Source organism: Bufo bufo, chromosome 5 (genome assembly GCF_905171765.1).
Source record: "Bufo bufo chromosome 5, aBufBuf1.1, whole genome shotgun sequence".
NCBI lineage: Eukaryota > Metazoa > Chordata > Amphibia > Anura > Bufonidae > Bufo > Bufo bufo.
The window spans coordinates 433,647,714-433,666,786 of record NC_053393.1 but is presented as its reverse complement, the minus strand read 5'-3'; the positions used below and the strand labels follow the sequence as shown (position 1 = coordinate 433,666,786).

At 40.9% G+C, this 19,073-nt stretch overlaps 1 protein-coding gene across 1 annotated transcript in view; it reads right to left on the bottom strand.

Annotated features, from left to right (window-relative positions):
- ATP9B (ATPase phospholipid transporting 9B (putative)) overlaps positions 1-19,073 on the bottom strand; it is a 255,314-nt gene that overhangs the window by 17,355 nt on the left and 218,886 nt on the right. The window contains exons 13-20 of the mRNA XM_040433993.1: positions 18,279-18,449; positions 17,641-17,739; positions 13,760-13,849; positions 13,124-13,268; positions 12,884-12,948; positions 12,159-12,314; positions 10,365-10,429; positions 9,513-9,621 (exon numbers count right to left, since the gene is read on the bottom strand). Coding sequence (XP_040289927.1) covers positions 9,513-9,621; positions 10,365-10,429; positions 12,159-12,314; positions 12,884-12,948; positions 13,124-13,268; positions 13,760-13,849; positions 17,641-17,739; positions 18,279-18,449 — 900 coding nt within the window. The remainder of the gene's footprint in view (positions 1-9,512; positions 9,622-10,364; positions 10,430-12,158; positions 12,315-12,883; positions 12,949-13,123; positions 13,269-13,759; positions 13,850-17,640; positions 17,740-18,278; positions 18,450-19,073) is intronic.

Sequence of the window (19,073 nt, the reverse complement as noted above, 5' to 3'; positions counted from 1 at the left end):
TATGTACTTAATTGTACCCTCCTGCTATAGGGTTTTGCTAATTTATTGAGAAGTGGGGATCTGTATACACGAGATATCGCTGAGTGGGGTTTTTGTAGATAGACGCAATATATTGTTCTCTGTAAAAATGCCGCCAAAATACCGTAAATCCGGTGGTCTGACCTCCTCAAAAGGTGGTTCAGGGGAAAGTCCACAGGCTCGACTAGATAAGTTTCTGAAGTCACCACCACCTAAAACTAGAGGAGGGGTACTGAGATCTGGCCCACAGGCTGAGTTAGTCTCTGACAATTCGGACCGGTTGGAGCAGGCCCTACCAAAGACCGGTTCCTCGCATAGTGAAGGCTTTGAGAGTATAAATAATAAATTGCAGGATATACTGGGAGTTGTAAACGCTACTAGTACCTCGGTTGCAGAGTTGACTTTCTCTCTTGCGGTAGTACAAGGGGACGTTACTATAATAAGAGATGAGGTGACGAAGTTGAGAATAAAGGTTAAGGAATTGGAGACCGCAGTTAAATCTGTCACCGCAGAGAACGGGGTATTAAAGAACAGACTGGTAGAAGTAGATGAGGATCGTACCTGGTTAAGAAGGAAGGTGATTGAGTTGGAGGATAGATCCCGTAGGTATAATCTTCGATTGGTGGGATTTCCAGAGGGGGTAGAACAGGATGATCCGTCAAAATTTATTCAGAAATGGCTGAGAGAGAGTTTGGGGCCAGATTATGACGTATCCTCCTTCTGTGTGGAAAGGGCCCACAGAATCCCCTTTAAAAAACCTCCTCCAGGTGCTCCCCCTAGGGCATTTCTAGCAAAATTTGTCTGCTCAAAAGACCGAGACTGGGTTCTTAGACGAAAAAGAGAGGTATCAGAAATATATTTTGATGGTAATCTGATATTAATATTTCCGGACTTCTCCCGAGAGACCCAAAACAAAAGAAGATCCTTCTTTGAGGTTAAAAAAAGGCTGATTTCAGCCAAAATTAAGTACTCAATGATATACCCGGCTAAATTAAGAGTAGTACATAATGATTCTGTTTGTTTTTTCCCCACACATGTTGAGGCGGCGCAATGGTTGGATTCTAAGGGTTTATGAAATAAACTGAAGAGGGGGTGAGGGGGGAGGTTAATGAGGGGGGGGGGGGCGGTTTGGTGGAAGGTGAGAGGTTGATGGGTATTGTACTATGCCCTGTCAACCATGCAGGGGGGTTTTTTGGGGGTGGGTTTGAGGGTGGGATTGGCTGTCGTTCTCTCTTTCTTCGTGGCTGTGCGCGCCTCTCTGCTGAGAGGGGGGCTATTTCCTTGCATTTCTTATGGTAGGTAACATTTTATGTTGGAATGTGAGAGGGTTGGGAGATAGAGTGAAGAGGACGGTGGTATTTGATCTTGTGGTACGTCATTTGCCTGCGATCGTGGCACTACTAGAGACCCATGCAATAGAAGATAGGATCTTTACATTGAAAAGGAAATGGGCTTCTTTTGAGTATCATGCATGCTATTCTTCTTATGCAAGAGGTGTTAGTGTATATATCCATCGTGGGCTGGATTTCCAACCACTAGATAGTGTCATTGATAAGGAAGGGAGATATGTATTTCTCCATGGGTACTGGAGAGGGCAGGAGGTGATACTGGCCTTTATCTATGTCCCCCCGCCATTTAAACTAACGTTTTTTTCTCATCTAGCCCAATATATAACTTCTAAAAATCAATGTGCCTTATTGGTGGCAGGTGATTTCAATGCAGTACTGGACCCTGAGTTGGATCGGTTTTCCTCTGCGTCCGGGCGAGGCCGCAGTGGATCTCCTTTGATCGCTGTGTGCCAAGAGCTGGCGCTGGTGGATATCTGGCGCCACCTCTATGGCAACAAAAAAATCTTTTCTTGCTTTAGCCAGTCATACGGGTCTATGTCCCGTATTGACTTGGCATTTGCAAGTCGGGATCTGTGCGGCCGCGTCCTGAGGATGAGGTATGAACCGCATGGAATTTCGGACCATTCCCCAGTTCTGATTGCGTTTACGGAGGATCTACCCTCCGGAAGAACTTTTAAATTGAACCCGCATTGGTTTGAGGTGATAGGGGAGCAGTCCCGAGTAGATCAGGATATTCAGGAATTTTGGGGCTTCAACGTTGGTTCGACACACATACATTTTGTGTGGGACGCGTTGAAGGCCCACATTCGGGGTTTGTACTTGTTGTCGCAAAATCTACGACACAACTTCTTCTTTTGTGTGGCTCCAAATCAGTTAGAATTATAAGTATGAGCTCATACAGCTTTCCCTAATGAGACCAATGCAGGCTGGTATCATGGAAAATATCACATCCTTTATTACAGTTACATACACTTATATAGGCAACATGAGGTAGACAAATGGGTGGTCCTAGATGCAAGTTTATTGGCTCTGTGACAAAAAGGGAGTAGTTTACTAACTTTATTCCTGAGTTGATTGGCACATTTGAAAAATAGCAACTTAACTCCTCCTTTCTTTCACTAATTGATCTTAGAACAAAGAGAATGTACATAAGGCTCCTAATTGACATTTGCCATCTAGTGGAGACAAATGTGTACTACAGGAGAAGTTAAAATCTTGACTCTCACATACTTTAATAAGATCCATAGATTTAGAAAGGAAGCACGACGAAGGGAGAAAGAACTTACAGATTTAATAAGGAGCTTATGTGCTGCATTGATTGGTTGCCATAGTGAGCAACTTATTACCCAAATAAAGGAGGCTAACTTTCAGCTTAAGACACTTTTATATAAAAAGGCACAACACAAGCTTTTATTTCAGGGCCAAAATCGTTTTTGCGAGTCTGGTAAAACGGGGGGGTTTTTGGCTCGGTTGGTGGCCAATCAGAGAGAGGACACTACTATAAAAGAAATTAGGAATTCACAGGGAATTGGAGTGAGATCAGCAGAGGAGATTAGAGAGGAATTTGTGAAATATTACTCTACTCTATATAAATCTGAGTCCGTGGTTAGTCGCTCTGACATTGATTACTATCTCCAACAACTATCGCTCTCCCAGCTATCTATTGACGCCAGTAAAATGTTGGATTCCCCCATTCTTTTGGAGGAACTTCAGAAGATTCTCCCGGCCCTAAAGTATAGTTCATCTCCTGGTTTAGATGGTCTGCCATTTGAAATCTATAGGTATCATGCTAAATCACTCTTGCCTATCCTTCGGGTTTTTAATGAATCCTGTGCATTCGGTTCTTTACCCCCTTAATTAAGGGAAGCCGTGATTGTTATGGTCTTGAAGAAGGATAAGGACCCATGCGATGTGGGGTCATATAGACCTATATCGCTCCTAAATACCGACTATAAGATTTTCGCAAAAATCCTGGCTACTCGCTTGAAGAGGGTTATAGCCAGTCTGGTGCATCCCGACCAGACGGGCTTTATCCCGGGTCGACAAATTCACACGAGTATATACAGTGGGGGAAATAATTATTTGACCCCTCACTGATTTTGTAAGTTTGTCCAATGACAAAGAAATGAAAAGTCTCAGAACAGTATCATTTCAATGGTAGGTTTATTGTAACAGTGGCAGATAGCACATCAAAAGGAAAATCGAAAAAATAACTTTAAATAAAAGATAGCAACTGATTTGCATTTCATTGAGTGAAATAAGTATTTGAACCCTCTAACAAAAAAAGACTTAATACTTGGTGGAAAAACCCTTGTTTGCAAGCACAGAGGTCAAACGTTTCTTGTAATTGATGACCAAGTTTGCGCACATTTTAGGAGGAATGTTGGTCCACTCCTCTTTGCAGATCATCTCTAAATCCCTAAGGTTTCGAGGCTGTCTCTGTGCAACTCTGAGCTTGAGCTCCCTCCATAGGTTTTCGATTGGATTAAGGTCCGGAGACTGACTAGGCCACTCCATGACCTTAATGTGCTTCTTCTTGAGCCACTCCTTTGTTGCCTTTGCTGTATGTTTTGGGTCATTGTCGTGCTGGAACACCCATCCACGACCCATTTTCAGTTTCCTGGCAGAGGGAAGGAGGTTGTCGCTCAGGATTTCACGATACATGGCTCCGTCCATTTTCCCGTTTATGCGAATAAGTTGTCCTGTGCCCTTAGCAGAAAAACACCCCCAAAGCAAAATGTTTCCACCCCCATGCTTGACGGTGGGGACGGTGTTTTGGGGGTCATAGGCAGCATTTTTCTTCCTCCAAACACAGCGAGTTGAGTTAATGCCAAAGAGCTCTATTTTGGTCTCATCAGACCACAGCACCTTCTCCCAGTCACTCTCTGAATCATTCAGGTGTTCATTGGCAAACTTCAGACGGGCCTGCACATGTGCCTTCCTGAGCAGGGGGACCTTGCGAGCCCTGCAGGATTTTAATCCGTTGCGGTGTAATGTGTTTCCAATGGTTTTCTTGGTGACTGTGGTCCCTGCTAATTTGAGGTCATTAACTAACTCCTCCCGTGTAGTTCTAGGATGCTTTTTCACCTTTCTCAGAACCATTGACACCCCACGAGGTGAGATCTTGCGTGGAGCCCCAGAGCGAGGTCGATTGATGGTCATTTTGTGCTCCTTCCATTTTCGAACAATCGCACCAACAGTTGTCACCTTCTCTCCCAGCTTCTTGCTAATGGTTTTGTAGCCCATTCCAGCCTTGTGCAGGTCTACAATTTTGTCTCTGACATCCTTGGACAGCTCTTTGGTCTTTTCCATGTTGGAGAGTTTGGAGTCTGCTTGATTGATTGATTCTGTGGACAGGTGTCTTTTATACAGGTGACTAGTTAAGACAGGTGTCCTTAATGAGGGTGACTAATTGAGTAGAAGTGTCTAACCACTCTGTGGGAGCCAGAACTCTTAATGGTTGGTAGGGGTTCAAATACTTATTTCACTCAATGAAATGCAAATCAGTTGCTATCTTTTATTTAAAGTTATTTTTTCGATTTTCCTTTTGATGTGCTATCTGCCACTGTTACAATAAACCTACCATTGAAATGATACTGTTCTGAGACTTTTCATTTCTTTGTCATTGGACAAACTTACAAAATCAGTGAGGGGTCAAATAATTATTTCCCCCACTGTATAGGGTGTGTTTGAATCTGTCTGTAGGGGGCAGTGCGGACCACTCCGTCCTGTCATTAGACGCCGCAAAGGCGTTTGACAGGATGGAGTGGCCTTTTCTTTGGGATACAATGTCTTGTTTTGGTTTTGGGAAACCATTTTTGGAAATGACCCAAATGCTATATGAACAGCCGGTTGCATATATTAAGATCAATGGTATCGGTTCTTCTCCTGTTATGATGCGGAGAGGGATGAGACAGGGTTGCCCCCTGTCTCCTCTCCTCTTCGCGCTTTTTATAGAACGGCTGGCTTGTCGGATCCGTCTTGATAAATCCATAGAGGGCTTTGGGCTCGCGGGAGTGAGCGACAAAATAAGTCTATATGCAGACGACGTGATTCTGTTTTTGGACCAGGGTTATAAAATCCTCCCATATGTTATAGAGGTAATAGAACAGTATGGCAAACTATCAGGGTATATGATTAATTGGATAAAGTCATCGCTCCTCCCGCTGAGCCGGAAAGCTGTAGATGTAGGGACGCGAGTTCGAGTTTTGGCCCCTGATGATACCTTAGATTATTTGGGGGTTAAGATCGGGATTCCAATAAGTAGGTTTTATGAGCTTAATCTGGCCCCAGTTCTGGATAAGGTTAGGACCAAGGTTGGCGCTCGGGGGAAAATTGAATCTGGCACAGATAGATCGAATCGCATTGATTAGGATGATTATTTTGCCTATGGTTCTGTTCCCAATATGTGCCTCTCCTATTTGGATTGATGACATCTTCTTCCATAGATTGGAGACCTCTATCAATGACTTAATTTGGGGCAGAAAGAGGGTGCGTATAAAGCAGAGATATTTATGCCTGTCAGAGGTGGATGGTGGGCTTTCATTACCCTTTTTTCAGGGCTATTATTTATGTGCACAGATTCAACGGTGTTGTAATGGAGAAGAGAACCTACTTATACGTTTTCTGAATAAAGTTATTAATAAACCAATAGATAACATTTTTGCATGTTTGGAAACAGGGATTATGGGAATGAGGAAGTCGCTGTTGATCCCTTATTCACTACAGAGGGTGTGGAATAGGTTAAAGGAGATACTTAAAGTTCCCGGCCCGCTTGCTTTCACCCCTTTGTGGAGGAACGAGGGGCTAGAGGAATTTTGTAAAATTATTGATTTTGGTTATTGGACACGTAAAGGCATCAGCAGGGTGTCTCACTTATTTTATTTAGGTCACTTTAAGTCACTTTCAGAATTTGGTTTAATTGATAGTTCATCATTAGACTTATTTATGTATGCACGCTTGAAACATATATTCGAAGCTTCTAGGAATAGGGGCCGTATTTTCCCACAAGAGAATACTTTCTTTGATTACTGTGACGCCCAGAAGGATGCGAAGGTGAAGCTATCTAGCTTATACGCCAAATTTCGTAGAGCACTGGCAACTGTAACGCCTTTTAAAAGCCCAAGTAGATGGGAGCAAGAGCTCAATTGCTCTCCCCTACAGTGGCCCACTATCTATAGGAACGTGAGAAGGGCGACAGTTTACAGTGCTGTTGTGCATTTTCATAAGTGTACAATGTATCTGATGATACTATATTCAATATGGATGATCATTGCCTTTAACAGCATGTGATCAGCATGAACCTGAAAAAAAACCAAGATGGGTTCATAGCAAGTTCAATGTGTTAAAAGTGAATATATAGAGAAGACTATACTTTTATTATTGTTTAGAGACATGGATTTATCTACACAGGTTTCTCTAAACTTGTCTGTCTGAGGAACAATGGGTGTTTCATGGCTAAACCATGATCTGATAAGAGACGTCCATAAAACACATCTGGTGTGGAACAGATATCTATACATATATTCGCATATAGATATATTCCTGTGTGCATTTATTTAGCGTTTGAACTTATTAATGATTCATATATACTATGTAATATTGATGTATTATAACCAAATATTATTAATGTATCTTTATATGTCTATATCTCACTGAGAGGGTATATTCTAGGGGATATAAAATGTGTTTAAGTGGAAATTTCTTAAATAGGGTTTATTTTAGAGGAGCTGATGTTATTTCAAACATCATTACTCAATAGCTGAAGACAGTTAAGGTACACAAACCAGAAAAACCATCATTACTCCTATCTGCCCCATAAATTCAGGGATTAGGGAAACTTCTGATACCGCCAGTCAGTCTGAGCAAAGTGTCAGAAAGAGCCCCTCCTAATTGATTTAAGGTGTGAAAGGGCAAAGTTTAAGTAGTAATAAAACAATCTGTATATATGTTAATTCTTAAAATATTCAAAATTGTTATATGATACAACAGTGCCATCAAGTGGTAGATGGCCAGAAGTTTCTTAGGAATGTCAATTAGTGACATCATCCCCATGTTTAACATACGTCACACCCACCTTATCTAATTGGTAATCCCTATTCCAAGAGGGGATGGGCATAGATAAGGATGGGGGATATCTGATCCAGTTTTTGGGAGAGCAGGGACTTCTTCAAACACTTCACAAACTTCACAAAAGGAAAAACTTCACAAGGACTTCTTCACAACGGAACTCTTTACAAAGATTTATTCATCAGCATCACTTCACACGTCAGGAACATACCATAGGACGGGACATATCTGAACCTTGGAAAGCTGAGTCCATTCTAAAAGCTCTTTATCCCAAAGCCAGGGGTAATGTATAATTTATTTCCTTTGCAGTAATTATAAATCGCTCCAATTGGCATATCGTTGAGACCCCATTATTAGTGGGTCAATAGTGTTAAAACAGTAATTTTATGGGAAATTTTAATGAACGTGCACATCATTAGAATTCTTGTAATATTGTTATCAGAGTGGAATCTCTGATCGGATTTTATTATCCGTAGTTAGGCCAACGGGCGTATTTATAAGATGTCTCTTACTGCCATATTCTTTGATTGAGCACAAGGAATTTTCCACAGATTCATTTCTATTGTTTTGTTGTTATTGTTACATTATAATATTTTAATAATCGGTAATAATTTGATAATAATTTGAATAACATTGTATTGTACTTGGTGTACTAAATTAAGTAAGCCCGGCGTAAACGGCGGAGCATCATTTTGTGGTCAATTTTGATATTATCCTTGTATTCATTTGTATGCCATTTTTACTGCATGTATTTATTTGTAATAAATTATATTTTATATAATTAATTGCACCCTGTTTCATTATCTGCACAAATTAACTTTAGATCTCATCAATAAAAGAACTGGCGTTTATATGTCCGCCAATAAAAATTTTAATTTTTAATTTTTCATATTTCATAAAAATACGAAATCATAATTTTTATGATTTCATATCTTATATGAAATAAATACCCGACAGTGCCCATAGATTAATACAATTTAAGATTCTCCATAGACTGTATTATACGCCTAAAATCCAGGGAAAATTTCCCCAAAATAGGGATCGGGCCTGTTGTTGCCCTAAATGTGGATATCTGAATGCGAATTATGTCCATTTGCTCTGGAGCTGCAGCAAAGTCAGGAAATTTTGGGATGAGGTTTTTCTTGCTTTACAAAAGGAATCCTCAATGAATTATAACCCAGGGATCTTGATAGTCATTTTTGGTGATTATGGCTCAGAAACAGAAGTTCCCTCGTATGTCAGACGGATCTGGATGAGAGGATTGATGGTAGCAAAGGTCATATTGGTCAGGTATTGGGGCGCTGCCGCCCCGCCCTCGTCAAGGGAATGGGCTATATACTTTCAGCAAATTAAAATATATGAAGAGATTGAAAGGAATCGGAGAGATGCACGCAGAGCCACGTAGAAATACGTTATTTGTGTTTCGTGTTTCTTTTCCTGACTGAACTGAGGGGAACGACAGCCAATGGGGGGGGGGGGGGGTTATAGGAATGTGTTCTTGTTTTTTATGCTATGTACATGGTCGTGATATGTGGTATATTTTTATATATACTATACACTAAAGTGATTATTAATTGACTATGTATCAATTCTATGTTCTCTCTTTTTCTAAAATAAAAATAAAGACAAATTAAAAAAAAAAAAAAAAAAAAAAAAGACCTGATGTTGGTTCTAATTTCTCAGCCCAAAAAGTTTTGTTTTGTTTTATTGTGCACCAAACATATCCACTGATCTTTTTATCTTGGCAGTAATATGAGATGTACACTTTCCTTATTATAATAGAAACTGTTCCATTCTTCTGTGTAGAATGGAAAATGAACATACAAGGATTGTTATATAACTAATCATAACATTTTCCTTTAGATATTATTAAAAGGCAACCAACTGATCTTGGTCCTGATGTGACCAAGATCAGTAGTTTTGTTTTTCCCAATAATGCAACAGTTACCCTAACAGACCACTTTATAAGCAGATGGGGTCTGTCCTGCAACAGATCAGCAGGGCGTTCTGGCTTCTCTCATAAACAGAAGCCAATGTAAATATAACTATATATATATATAACCTCGTACCGCCTACCTTTGTGAGGTCTTTATAAAGCTCTGGGTACAGCAGAGCCATTTCAGGCTTCACATCTTGATCCAGTACTAATGAAAAAACCGGAAACATTGTGTAGATGGTTGCATACCTTAGAAAAATAAATAGTAATTGAAATCAACTTTATTTGGCAGAATTTTTTCCTGGAATTTATTTTAAAAAATCCTGGACAGCACGAGGGTAGATAAACATATTAAACTTTTCATTTTTTTTGTTTTATAAGAGCTCTTTTAACTGGCATATGTGTCTGTCTGAGGGGATATAAGACTAAAACAGCTGGAATAGCCATTGGTCGAGCACATAAGAAAATCGGAGGCATGAAAACAGCACACATGTCATGGTGCATTCAGGCAAAAGAGGAGCCCTGCTGAGGAGGCAGCAAGGAGAACTGCAAGGGGGTAAGTTGCAATTTATGAATTACCGCATTTCTCCAACATTCTTGATGAGATACAATTACCACACAAACATGTACGGTAAATGATTATTTCACGACTCTTCCATCAGTAGATCACATGCCTGTTACTTGCCTGCTTCATCATTACTGTCAATGAGAAAAGCACCATGTACCCGGTGTGGATACACAGCTGAATAGAACCCCTCCAGTGTCAATTACTTTCATTTGCCCGAAAATATCTGTTGTTTTTTTCTAGGGCATTATTTTTTGCTCCCTCACCATGTTAACTATTAGTGCATGAATAATATGGGAAAAACTAATTATAACATTTTCCTTTAGACATAATTAAAAGGCAACCAACTGATCTTGGCCCTGATGTAATCAAACAAAAATAGTTTTGTTACCAAGTTGTCACCAACTAAATACTAGTTTTAACTTACCCTACCATTAGGAATCCCTGGTACAAAGGAACAGATGCGAAATAGAAGACTGAGGAAAACACAGCCTTAAATGGAAACAAGAAATGAAAAATGAGTAAAATTGCCATTTTTAACAGGTCACCTATTCAATATTTTAATAAACAGTCTAGATGTCAAACCATGTAAAGGTGAAAAGGACTACATGCACGCTAGAAAGGCAACACAAAACTGTGAATTCCACCAATGACTTATTGGAGATTGGTCCATTTTTTGACTGGTCAATATATACACACATATAAAAGAGATTTTATTTTATTTTAGTCCTTTCCTTTTCAGAGCTTCTAGAGGTTGAAGTAAAAATAATTTGGGGCACACCATTTATTTCACTTTATTTGCTGCCATTAATTCTGGTGCATTTTGCGCCGAAAACTTCCCACCGTATTTGTCCTATGTACAGGTTCAAGTTTTATTTTATACAACATGAGAGCTTTATACCTTATTGTAACTCTATAGTAACAGAGGTAGCAGGTTCTATATGACATTTGGTTGTGTTATCAGGGCTTTGCCATAGGACTTCGGGTAGACCTAACGTTAAAGGGGGCTTACCGCTAACAGCACTTATCCGCTATACACAGAATAGGGCGATCAAGAAAATGGAGGTCCCGGGGTTCTCTATTAGAATGGAGAAGTAATAAGCATGCATACATCTCCAGCAGTGAAGGGAGCAGTGATCACACATGGGCACCACCACTTCATTCTCACAGAGGACTCTAGGTCCTACTATTTTGTGATCACTGAAGTTCGCAGGGGTTTGGCCCCTAGCATTCACCGAGTTCAAATCTGACCAAGGACAACATCTGCACCAAGTTTGTATGTTCTCCCCGTGTTTGTGTGCGTTTTCTCCGGGTACTCTGGTTTCCTCCCACACTCCAAAGACAAACTGATCGGGAATTTAGATTGTGAGCCCCATTGGGGACAGTGTGATGCTAATCTCTGTAAAGCGCTGCGGAAGATGTCAGCGCTATATAAGTGCATTAAATAAATAATCTGTCATTTTAATCCAGCCTGTGATGGTAATGAGATGACTGCTGAAAAGTGATCTGTACAGAACAGAAAGTCTTGATATTATTAACCATAGTGACCAATGCAAAAATTGCAGAATATTAGGAATTTCTTTTTAATATAGAAATTGACATGGAAAATTGAAAAAGCTATCAACAAGAAAAATATATAATACATAAAAACATAAATGAAACGCTAGGTCATTTTCTGCTGACAAATTTCCTTTAAAGAGAAGTATGGGCATCTGTTTCTAATAATAAAAATCTGGGCACCAAGATAGTACCCAAAAACTACAAGTACAAGTGGGAAAATAGTCATCATAGCCATCTAATTGCCAACGGTATATTTCACAATTGTACAGCTGTGAAAACTGCATCATATTTTCAAATCTAACTCCATTCCACCCAACTGAGGGTACACTGGCTAATAAATCAGGAAACTGCCATATGTACCATTACATGACATGCAATCAATAGTTCAATAGCTCCTGAAGGATAGTGCATGCTAGTCATAGAGAAGTCTACCGTCTTGTGGTCGCCCCGAAACCTGCCAGCAAACTCCTGTGGTCTATAGATTCAAACTGCCATAAAACAGTTTGTATCCTGCTGATGGACCGTAGGGATGCAAACGGGAATTTTTCTTCCCAGCAATGTCCCACCCTAGAGGTAGCATGGGCAATTCAGGTACTGAGAGTATAATACAAACTAATGTAATATGTATTCATACTGTGTAATGCAGAAGGGGTTGAGGTACCTGCATAGTGGAGATAACAAGGCCTCTGTGGATGACAAATTGACCCAGTGCTGCTGATCTTTTATAGCTGTTTCGACCATGCACCATTAGTAATCTGCCAATGTGTTTAAACTGGGTTATAGAAAAATCAGCTGCAAGGGAAGCTTGTTTCCCCTCCTAGAAGACAAAAACAGAATATGTATTACAGGCCTACAAGTTCACTACCACAAGGTTCCCAAACCAAGTCACATTTTATTATTTCTCTTAGCATTTAAAGTGGTTGTCCAAGTTATATTTATTGATGACCTATCCTCAGGATAGGTCATCAATATCAGATCGTCTGGGGTCCGACACCCGACACCCCCGCCGATCAGCTGTTTGAAGAGAAGGCGCGCGCCGTGCCAGCGCCGCCTCCTCTTCATTGTTTACCTTCTCGCCATTGCATCTGCAGCGGTGAGCAGGTGTAATTACACCTAACCGTTCCATTCATTCTAATGGGACGGCGTGGGTGCAATTACACCTGCTCACCCCTGCAGATGCAATGGCGAGAAGGTAAACAGTGAAGAGGAGGCGGCGCTGGCACGGCGCGCGCCTTCTTTTAAAACAGCTGATCGGCGGGGGTGCCCGTTGTCGGACCCCAGCCGATCGGATATTGATGACCTATCCTGAGGATAGGTCATCAATAAATATAACTTGGACAACTCCTTTAACAATGAAAAAACATAACTTAAATACTGAAATGTTACCTTTCCCTCTATGCCAATGCCACAGTCAGCTGCTTGGATCATGCTCACATCATTACCTCCATCACCTAAATAAAGATACTCAAATCTGAATAATGTAGAGAATATAATCAATTGTGTTCTCAAAGTGAAGCTGCACATTTTCAATTTGAAATGAATAGGGCCCAGTTTTCTGCTGTATCTGTATGGCTCTCCTGCGGCTGCGCGGACCTGTATGCACACCAAATGTCTGGTTCCTCTTACCTATGGCACAGGTGCGTCTTCCTGTATGCTGCTGTAGGAGCTTCACAATCTGAGCTTTCTGTGTTGGTGAACACCGGCAGCACACTACGGCAGGGCACTGGCAGGCAAGTTCCACAAATTCATGCTCATAATACTTCAAACACACCTATAGGATGCATTTAAGAAGCATGTGAACAATAATTAAGCCAGAAGTAAATACAGAGGTTGTAAAACATGGGAACTGCAGGCCACAGTAAAATAATCCAAGATGGCTGCACTCAAGGTGTGGTTGGAAGGTGCTTTTTGAAGGAGTTCACCACAGATAAGAAAAGGTTTACATCCAAAGCACTCTTCAAGATGATGCCTGATTGGCAGAATTAATTATTTTTTTTACACAAACAGAATTTGCCAGTTGGACGAGGAATCAACTGAAAAAGGGACACTATGCCGAGGCTTCGATCCTCCCAGACCTTATTCTTATTGTGCTGCATGGAACAGGCGCTTATAGTGTAGGATAACAATTCTACCTACGATGGAGTGCAGTCCACAGTAATACAGAATCTCAAATGAAATCTATGTATGAAATCTAATTATCATATGATAAATAGTCATGCGTGATAATAATAGCTTAATTAAAACAAAATGAACAAACCTCACCTCAAGGGAATCTCCAGCAATCACTAAGGCACAATCGTGTTTCCTTCTGAAAGCGTTTAGTTCTAAGTGAGCTTCACTTCGACTACTCACCTGCAAAAAAAAAAGAATGAATATATACATATTTTTCAAACCTTAGGCTCCATTCACACATCCGTATGATGGGTCAGCATCCGTTCCACAAACTGCGGAACGGGTGCGGACCCATTCATTCTCTATGGGGACGGAATGGATGCGGAGAGCACACTATGTGCTCTCCGCAGCTGCATTTCCGGAGCGCGCCCCCGATCTTCCGGTCCGCGGCTCCGAAAAAAAATAGAACATATCCTATTCTTAGGCAGTTCTATGGGGGTGTCGGCCGAGTGTATTGCAGATCCCCAATGCACTATGGACATCTGAATGGACCCTTAAATTGCCTGAAAATGGTAAAAATAAAATAAAATAAAAAATTATATTTTAAGTGTAATGCAGTTCCCGTATCACCAGGTGATTGTGTCACTAATATAAAAGGTATCCCGCCCAACAGATATTTTTGTTATATCACATTCTCCAAATTCCATTTATCAAAACTGCCATATTCTAAAATATTCAGCCTATCACTGTAAATATCAAGTTGCTTTTGGTTACATCTTGCAATGGAGCCTTGTAATATAGGACGCACAAGGGTCATTGGTAAGAACAAGAGGAGTGGTTAGTGTCACATGTCCGGCTGATGTCAGGATAAACCTCACTGCCCTAAGGCATGATGGGATATCAGACACATGACAAACCAGGAAGAACCAGTAGAATTCAAGCATGGGGGATAAGAGATACGGTAACGGCAAATGAGGTAAGTTTAAAAAAATAAAATAAAATCCAAGAAGGAATAGAGTAATTGATGAAATTTATGACAGTTTATGACACAACCCTTTTAATGACCAGTCATCCAACATGCAACTAGGGCAGCCAACCACTGGCAGCAGCTGTATCTTGTCCATATTGATATCAATATCGGATTATCACTGCCCTAAAGAAATGTGTTGCATCTAATATTTTTGGCAGTATGCTATTACTGATATCTTTCTAAAATATTTCTGTGGATCCATATACCTACCATACAAAAAAAAATAAACTGTCAGCAAATGATTAGCTTTCCAAATTTCTCTTAATGTTCTTTCTTGGCAAATTAACATAATTGTCATTTCCCTACTTATTATAAGCTATAGAAAAACGCAAAGTAAATAGATTTTGTTCAAGAAACTTAATTTGCGATGTTACTTTACGAAAAGGTCAACAAAAATTGATCTGAAGTTTTATCAGAAGCATTAATAATTTAATTGCAAATAGGAGTCTGCAGGGCCTAATCTGCTATTCTGATGTTTCACAACAAACTGCATTTACATGTAAATGATATTCTAATAATTATTTCTGTTGGGAAAAGTGCTTCATTTAGACGAGACACAGACATATGTCTTATCAAGGCGAGCCAAGCAGTCGTAACAACTTTGCCATTTTTATTTTGGGACATAAAACCAAGTTATAATTAAAAGTGCATAAGAAATTGCTGCCTACTCCGCACTGCCTTAAAAAATAATTATTATTTAAAATATTCTAAGGAGTGCTTCACATATTCTCATATATTTTATGTCTTTAATTATCTGCCCTTTGGTAATTCTTCCTTGTACATAATAAAGAACACAATGTCTGACTAATCAATGTACACAGTACAACAGTGGAAAAACTCCACTCTCCAACCATGCATAAATGATAGGTAAAGGTTAAGATGTCTACCTTAGCACTACTTGTAAAGTGGTTTTCCTAGACTCTTTAAAAAATCGTCACTGAACAGGGGGGGCTGCCTAAAATAAGGCAAAAAACAACTCTCAATTTTTAAATGTATCACCGCTCCAGCACTGCGCTCAGATTCCCCCTGGGCCTGTGGTATTGATATCACGTCCACTGTGCACATGACCACTGCCGCTAATCATTGAACTCAGTCGTCACACCTGCATAAACAGCACGTGACCGCCGAGGACAGTGGTCACTTGATGTCATTGCTGCAGGCCTAGCAGGGGCTGGAGCGGCTGGGACCAGAGTGGCGGTGCTTTATCTCAGATTTCTGCTAGTGGAACAACTGTTAGCATCTTGCAGACCATACACTTCTCATGTCCGAGAGTCTGCTACATTTGTGTTAAGTCTAGATAATTATTTTTGAGCTAACCAGCCTAGTCACCATCAAAGCTGGAGAGAGTTTTGTGCAGCTCATGTATTTAGTTCACAATGTACCGTCACTTAATTAGGTCTGACTACAACGCTCTAGCAACCTTCAATATAGTTGACTTCCAACTTCATCTTCCTAATGATATACAACAGCCAAACAATTGAAGGTGCCATAAAAGCACACATTGTTACAGGGCCATTCAAGGCTTCCAGACTAGGAAACATGGCATTTTTTGTGGTTATTTCATAGCTTGCAGCCTGAGCCATCGATGGTCTGCAATATCAGATAAAAGTAATAAGATGTAGTAATCAACTATAATGAAGATTTGGAGAAACACTAGAAAAAACATTCCACCCCCACCCTCAAAAAAGGAATCCAGAGATTCCCCCTCATTGTCTTTAATCCACTTGTATTTCATTTTGCAATTAAGACTAAAAATATATAAAGAATTTTTATATTTGTGTCCCATGAGATCAGCCATTTCACTGTGCATTCCCTGTGTGTGAAACTATAGGCAGTGTTTTATTCTGTCTCAAGTGGGACACAAATACTAAGTCCCGCTCCATAACTGATCGTTTCTTTTAAGGAAATTCTCCTAAGAAGAATATCTTATCACTTAAAGGTTGTGCAAGAATGGAGGAGTTATTAGCAAATCCCCCACTTGGCCAGACCTGTACAGGGAATCTTACTTACCTGCTTTCCTGCTCCTTCTCCTCCCAGACTGCGAAGCTCTGGTGGTGTCACGACCTATCGCTGACCCTGTTGTGCCTGGGGTCAGAAAGTCGCAGTGGGTGGCTACTCACTTGGTTTCAAGAGATTGCTCCATGACCTAGTGGTGGGAATGGATTCCGGTCCAGGTTCTCCTGCTTAGGTTTGCGATCCTTTTCGTCCCAGTTAGGAATCTGTAGCTTTTCCTTTCAGCCGTTCTCTGTCAGCCACTCCCAGCTACTATATATTCTCCCTTTCTGCTTCCCATATTGCCAGATATAGACCTTCTTTCCAGATCTTCTATTCTGACCTCTAGTAGAGTTAGAGTTGCTGTGGAGGTGTTGGAACTGGAGCTGTTGGATCTCCGGTTCACTCCTGTTGTTGTCTCCCTTTGGGGATTGTTTGTGGTGTTTGTGCTTTACCTGTTGTTACCCTAGGTGTCAGTGGTAAGGACTAGTGCTCCCACCGCCCTATTCACTACCTAGGGCTTATTTCAGGGTAAGCCAGGGACGAGGCACGCAATCGGTGTACGGGTTAGCAGCCTGTCTAGGAACGTCAGGGCAGGTAGGTGCCAGTGCTAGGTGAGTTAGGGGTTCCCTAGTGAAAGGGTACTCTCCTTCCCTCCCCTCTGCGCCACAAGTCTGTTACCTGCCATATCAGACGTGATAGCTGGGCTCCATTGCTGAAAACATTTACTTTGACATCGCCTGCAGCCAATCACTTGCTGCGGCGCTGCCCAAATCAGGTCTCCGCTGTGGAAACTGATTGGCTGTAGGTGATATCAAACCAAATGTTTTCAATGAGGGAGCCCAGCACAGCATTGTAGGCCAGGAGGAGAATGAGCAAGGAGACAGTGCCAGGAAACAGGTAAGTAAGATCCCCTTTACAGGGCCAGCCAAGTGACCTTTTAAGGTGTTAACTGTACCATTAACAGTGTAATGTAAAAATAACTATTTTTTTGTGACAAAAGACTTACTGGTCTGAAAATGTGAATGTCCTGGTTGCGTGATACTAGATGAGAACTCTTTGCTATACATGTTGCTGTTTCCAGCTTGTCTCCAGTAAGCATCCATATCTAAAAGAAAATGAAAAAATGATAATTTTAACTTAATTGCACCAAGTTCTGCAGGAGACTGAAAGTTTTCACAGGCTGCATGATACAGGGTCGCCCACGAAAAAGTAGCCCGCCTCCAGCGATAGTATGACAAGATGAACGAGCAAGTGGATTTTTTTTCTTTTAAATTACCAACAAGTCACAAAAGATGCTGAAAGTGGTCCCCGTTCCCACCTATGCATCTTTGGGCACGTTGGATTATGTCGGCTGATACTGCTTGCTGCTCTTCAGCAGTGATGCTGCAGATAGTGTTGTTTTCCTTGAGTTCATCCAGGGGATGTGGATTGTCATCTTGTCATACTAGATGACAATTTTTTCGTGGGCCACCCTGTATTTATTGTCCCTGCACTTAATGGCATTGGGGACATTTGTCATATGGCACAGCAAAGCAAATTCATCAGCACTTTTTTTTTTAGAAGAGTAGCAAATGTACCCCTTCTCGGGCATCAAGGTGGCTACATTCTGACCAGCCTTTATTGACAATCAACAGAGACACAAACCTTTATCCCAGCATTTCTTAACATCTCCAGGGTGGGCCGGACATCGGCCTGTAGCTGATCCTCCACACCAGTTAAGCATAGTAACTCCATTTCCCTTTCCAAGCTCTCTACCACCGCTGCCACCTTTAGAGCTCTGTCGTGTATACTTAGCTTGGCTTGGTTGTACCGATTCTGAACACAAATAAAGTAAAACAGTTCTAATCATTTGTTAACAATGAAAAATAACCATAAATGTACAATAAAGGGCTCATGCACATGACAGTTGGATGTTCTGCAGTCCGCAAATTGCGGGTATCGGCCATGTGCATTCTGCATTTTGCGGAACAGAAGGGCCGGCCCCTATAATAGAACAGTCCTATCCTTGTCCGTAATGTGGACAATAGTACGACATGTTCTACTTTTTTGCCGAATGGCCATGCGGGCATACGGACACGGAATGCACACGGAGTCATTTCCGTTTTTTTTTGCAACCCCATTTAAGTGAATGGTTCCGCATACGGGCCACAAAAACAGAACGGACATGGAATAAACATACATTTGTACGCATGTGCCCAAAAGGATACATATTAAGAGAGTTACTCACTGTACACCTATACAATGAAAAATCTCTTGCTTCCTTCTTTGTTAAAGAGGACCTGTCACCTCTCCTGACATTCCTGTTGTAATAGCTTCATGCATTCCCCATGTAATAACAATTCTGGAACATCTATTCTTATGGCTCTATGTTGTGCCATTCCTTTCTTATTTCTACTAGAAGTTATGAATGAATTGCTATTAGCCTTCAGTAAGGGTACA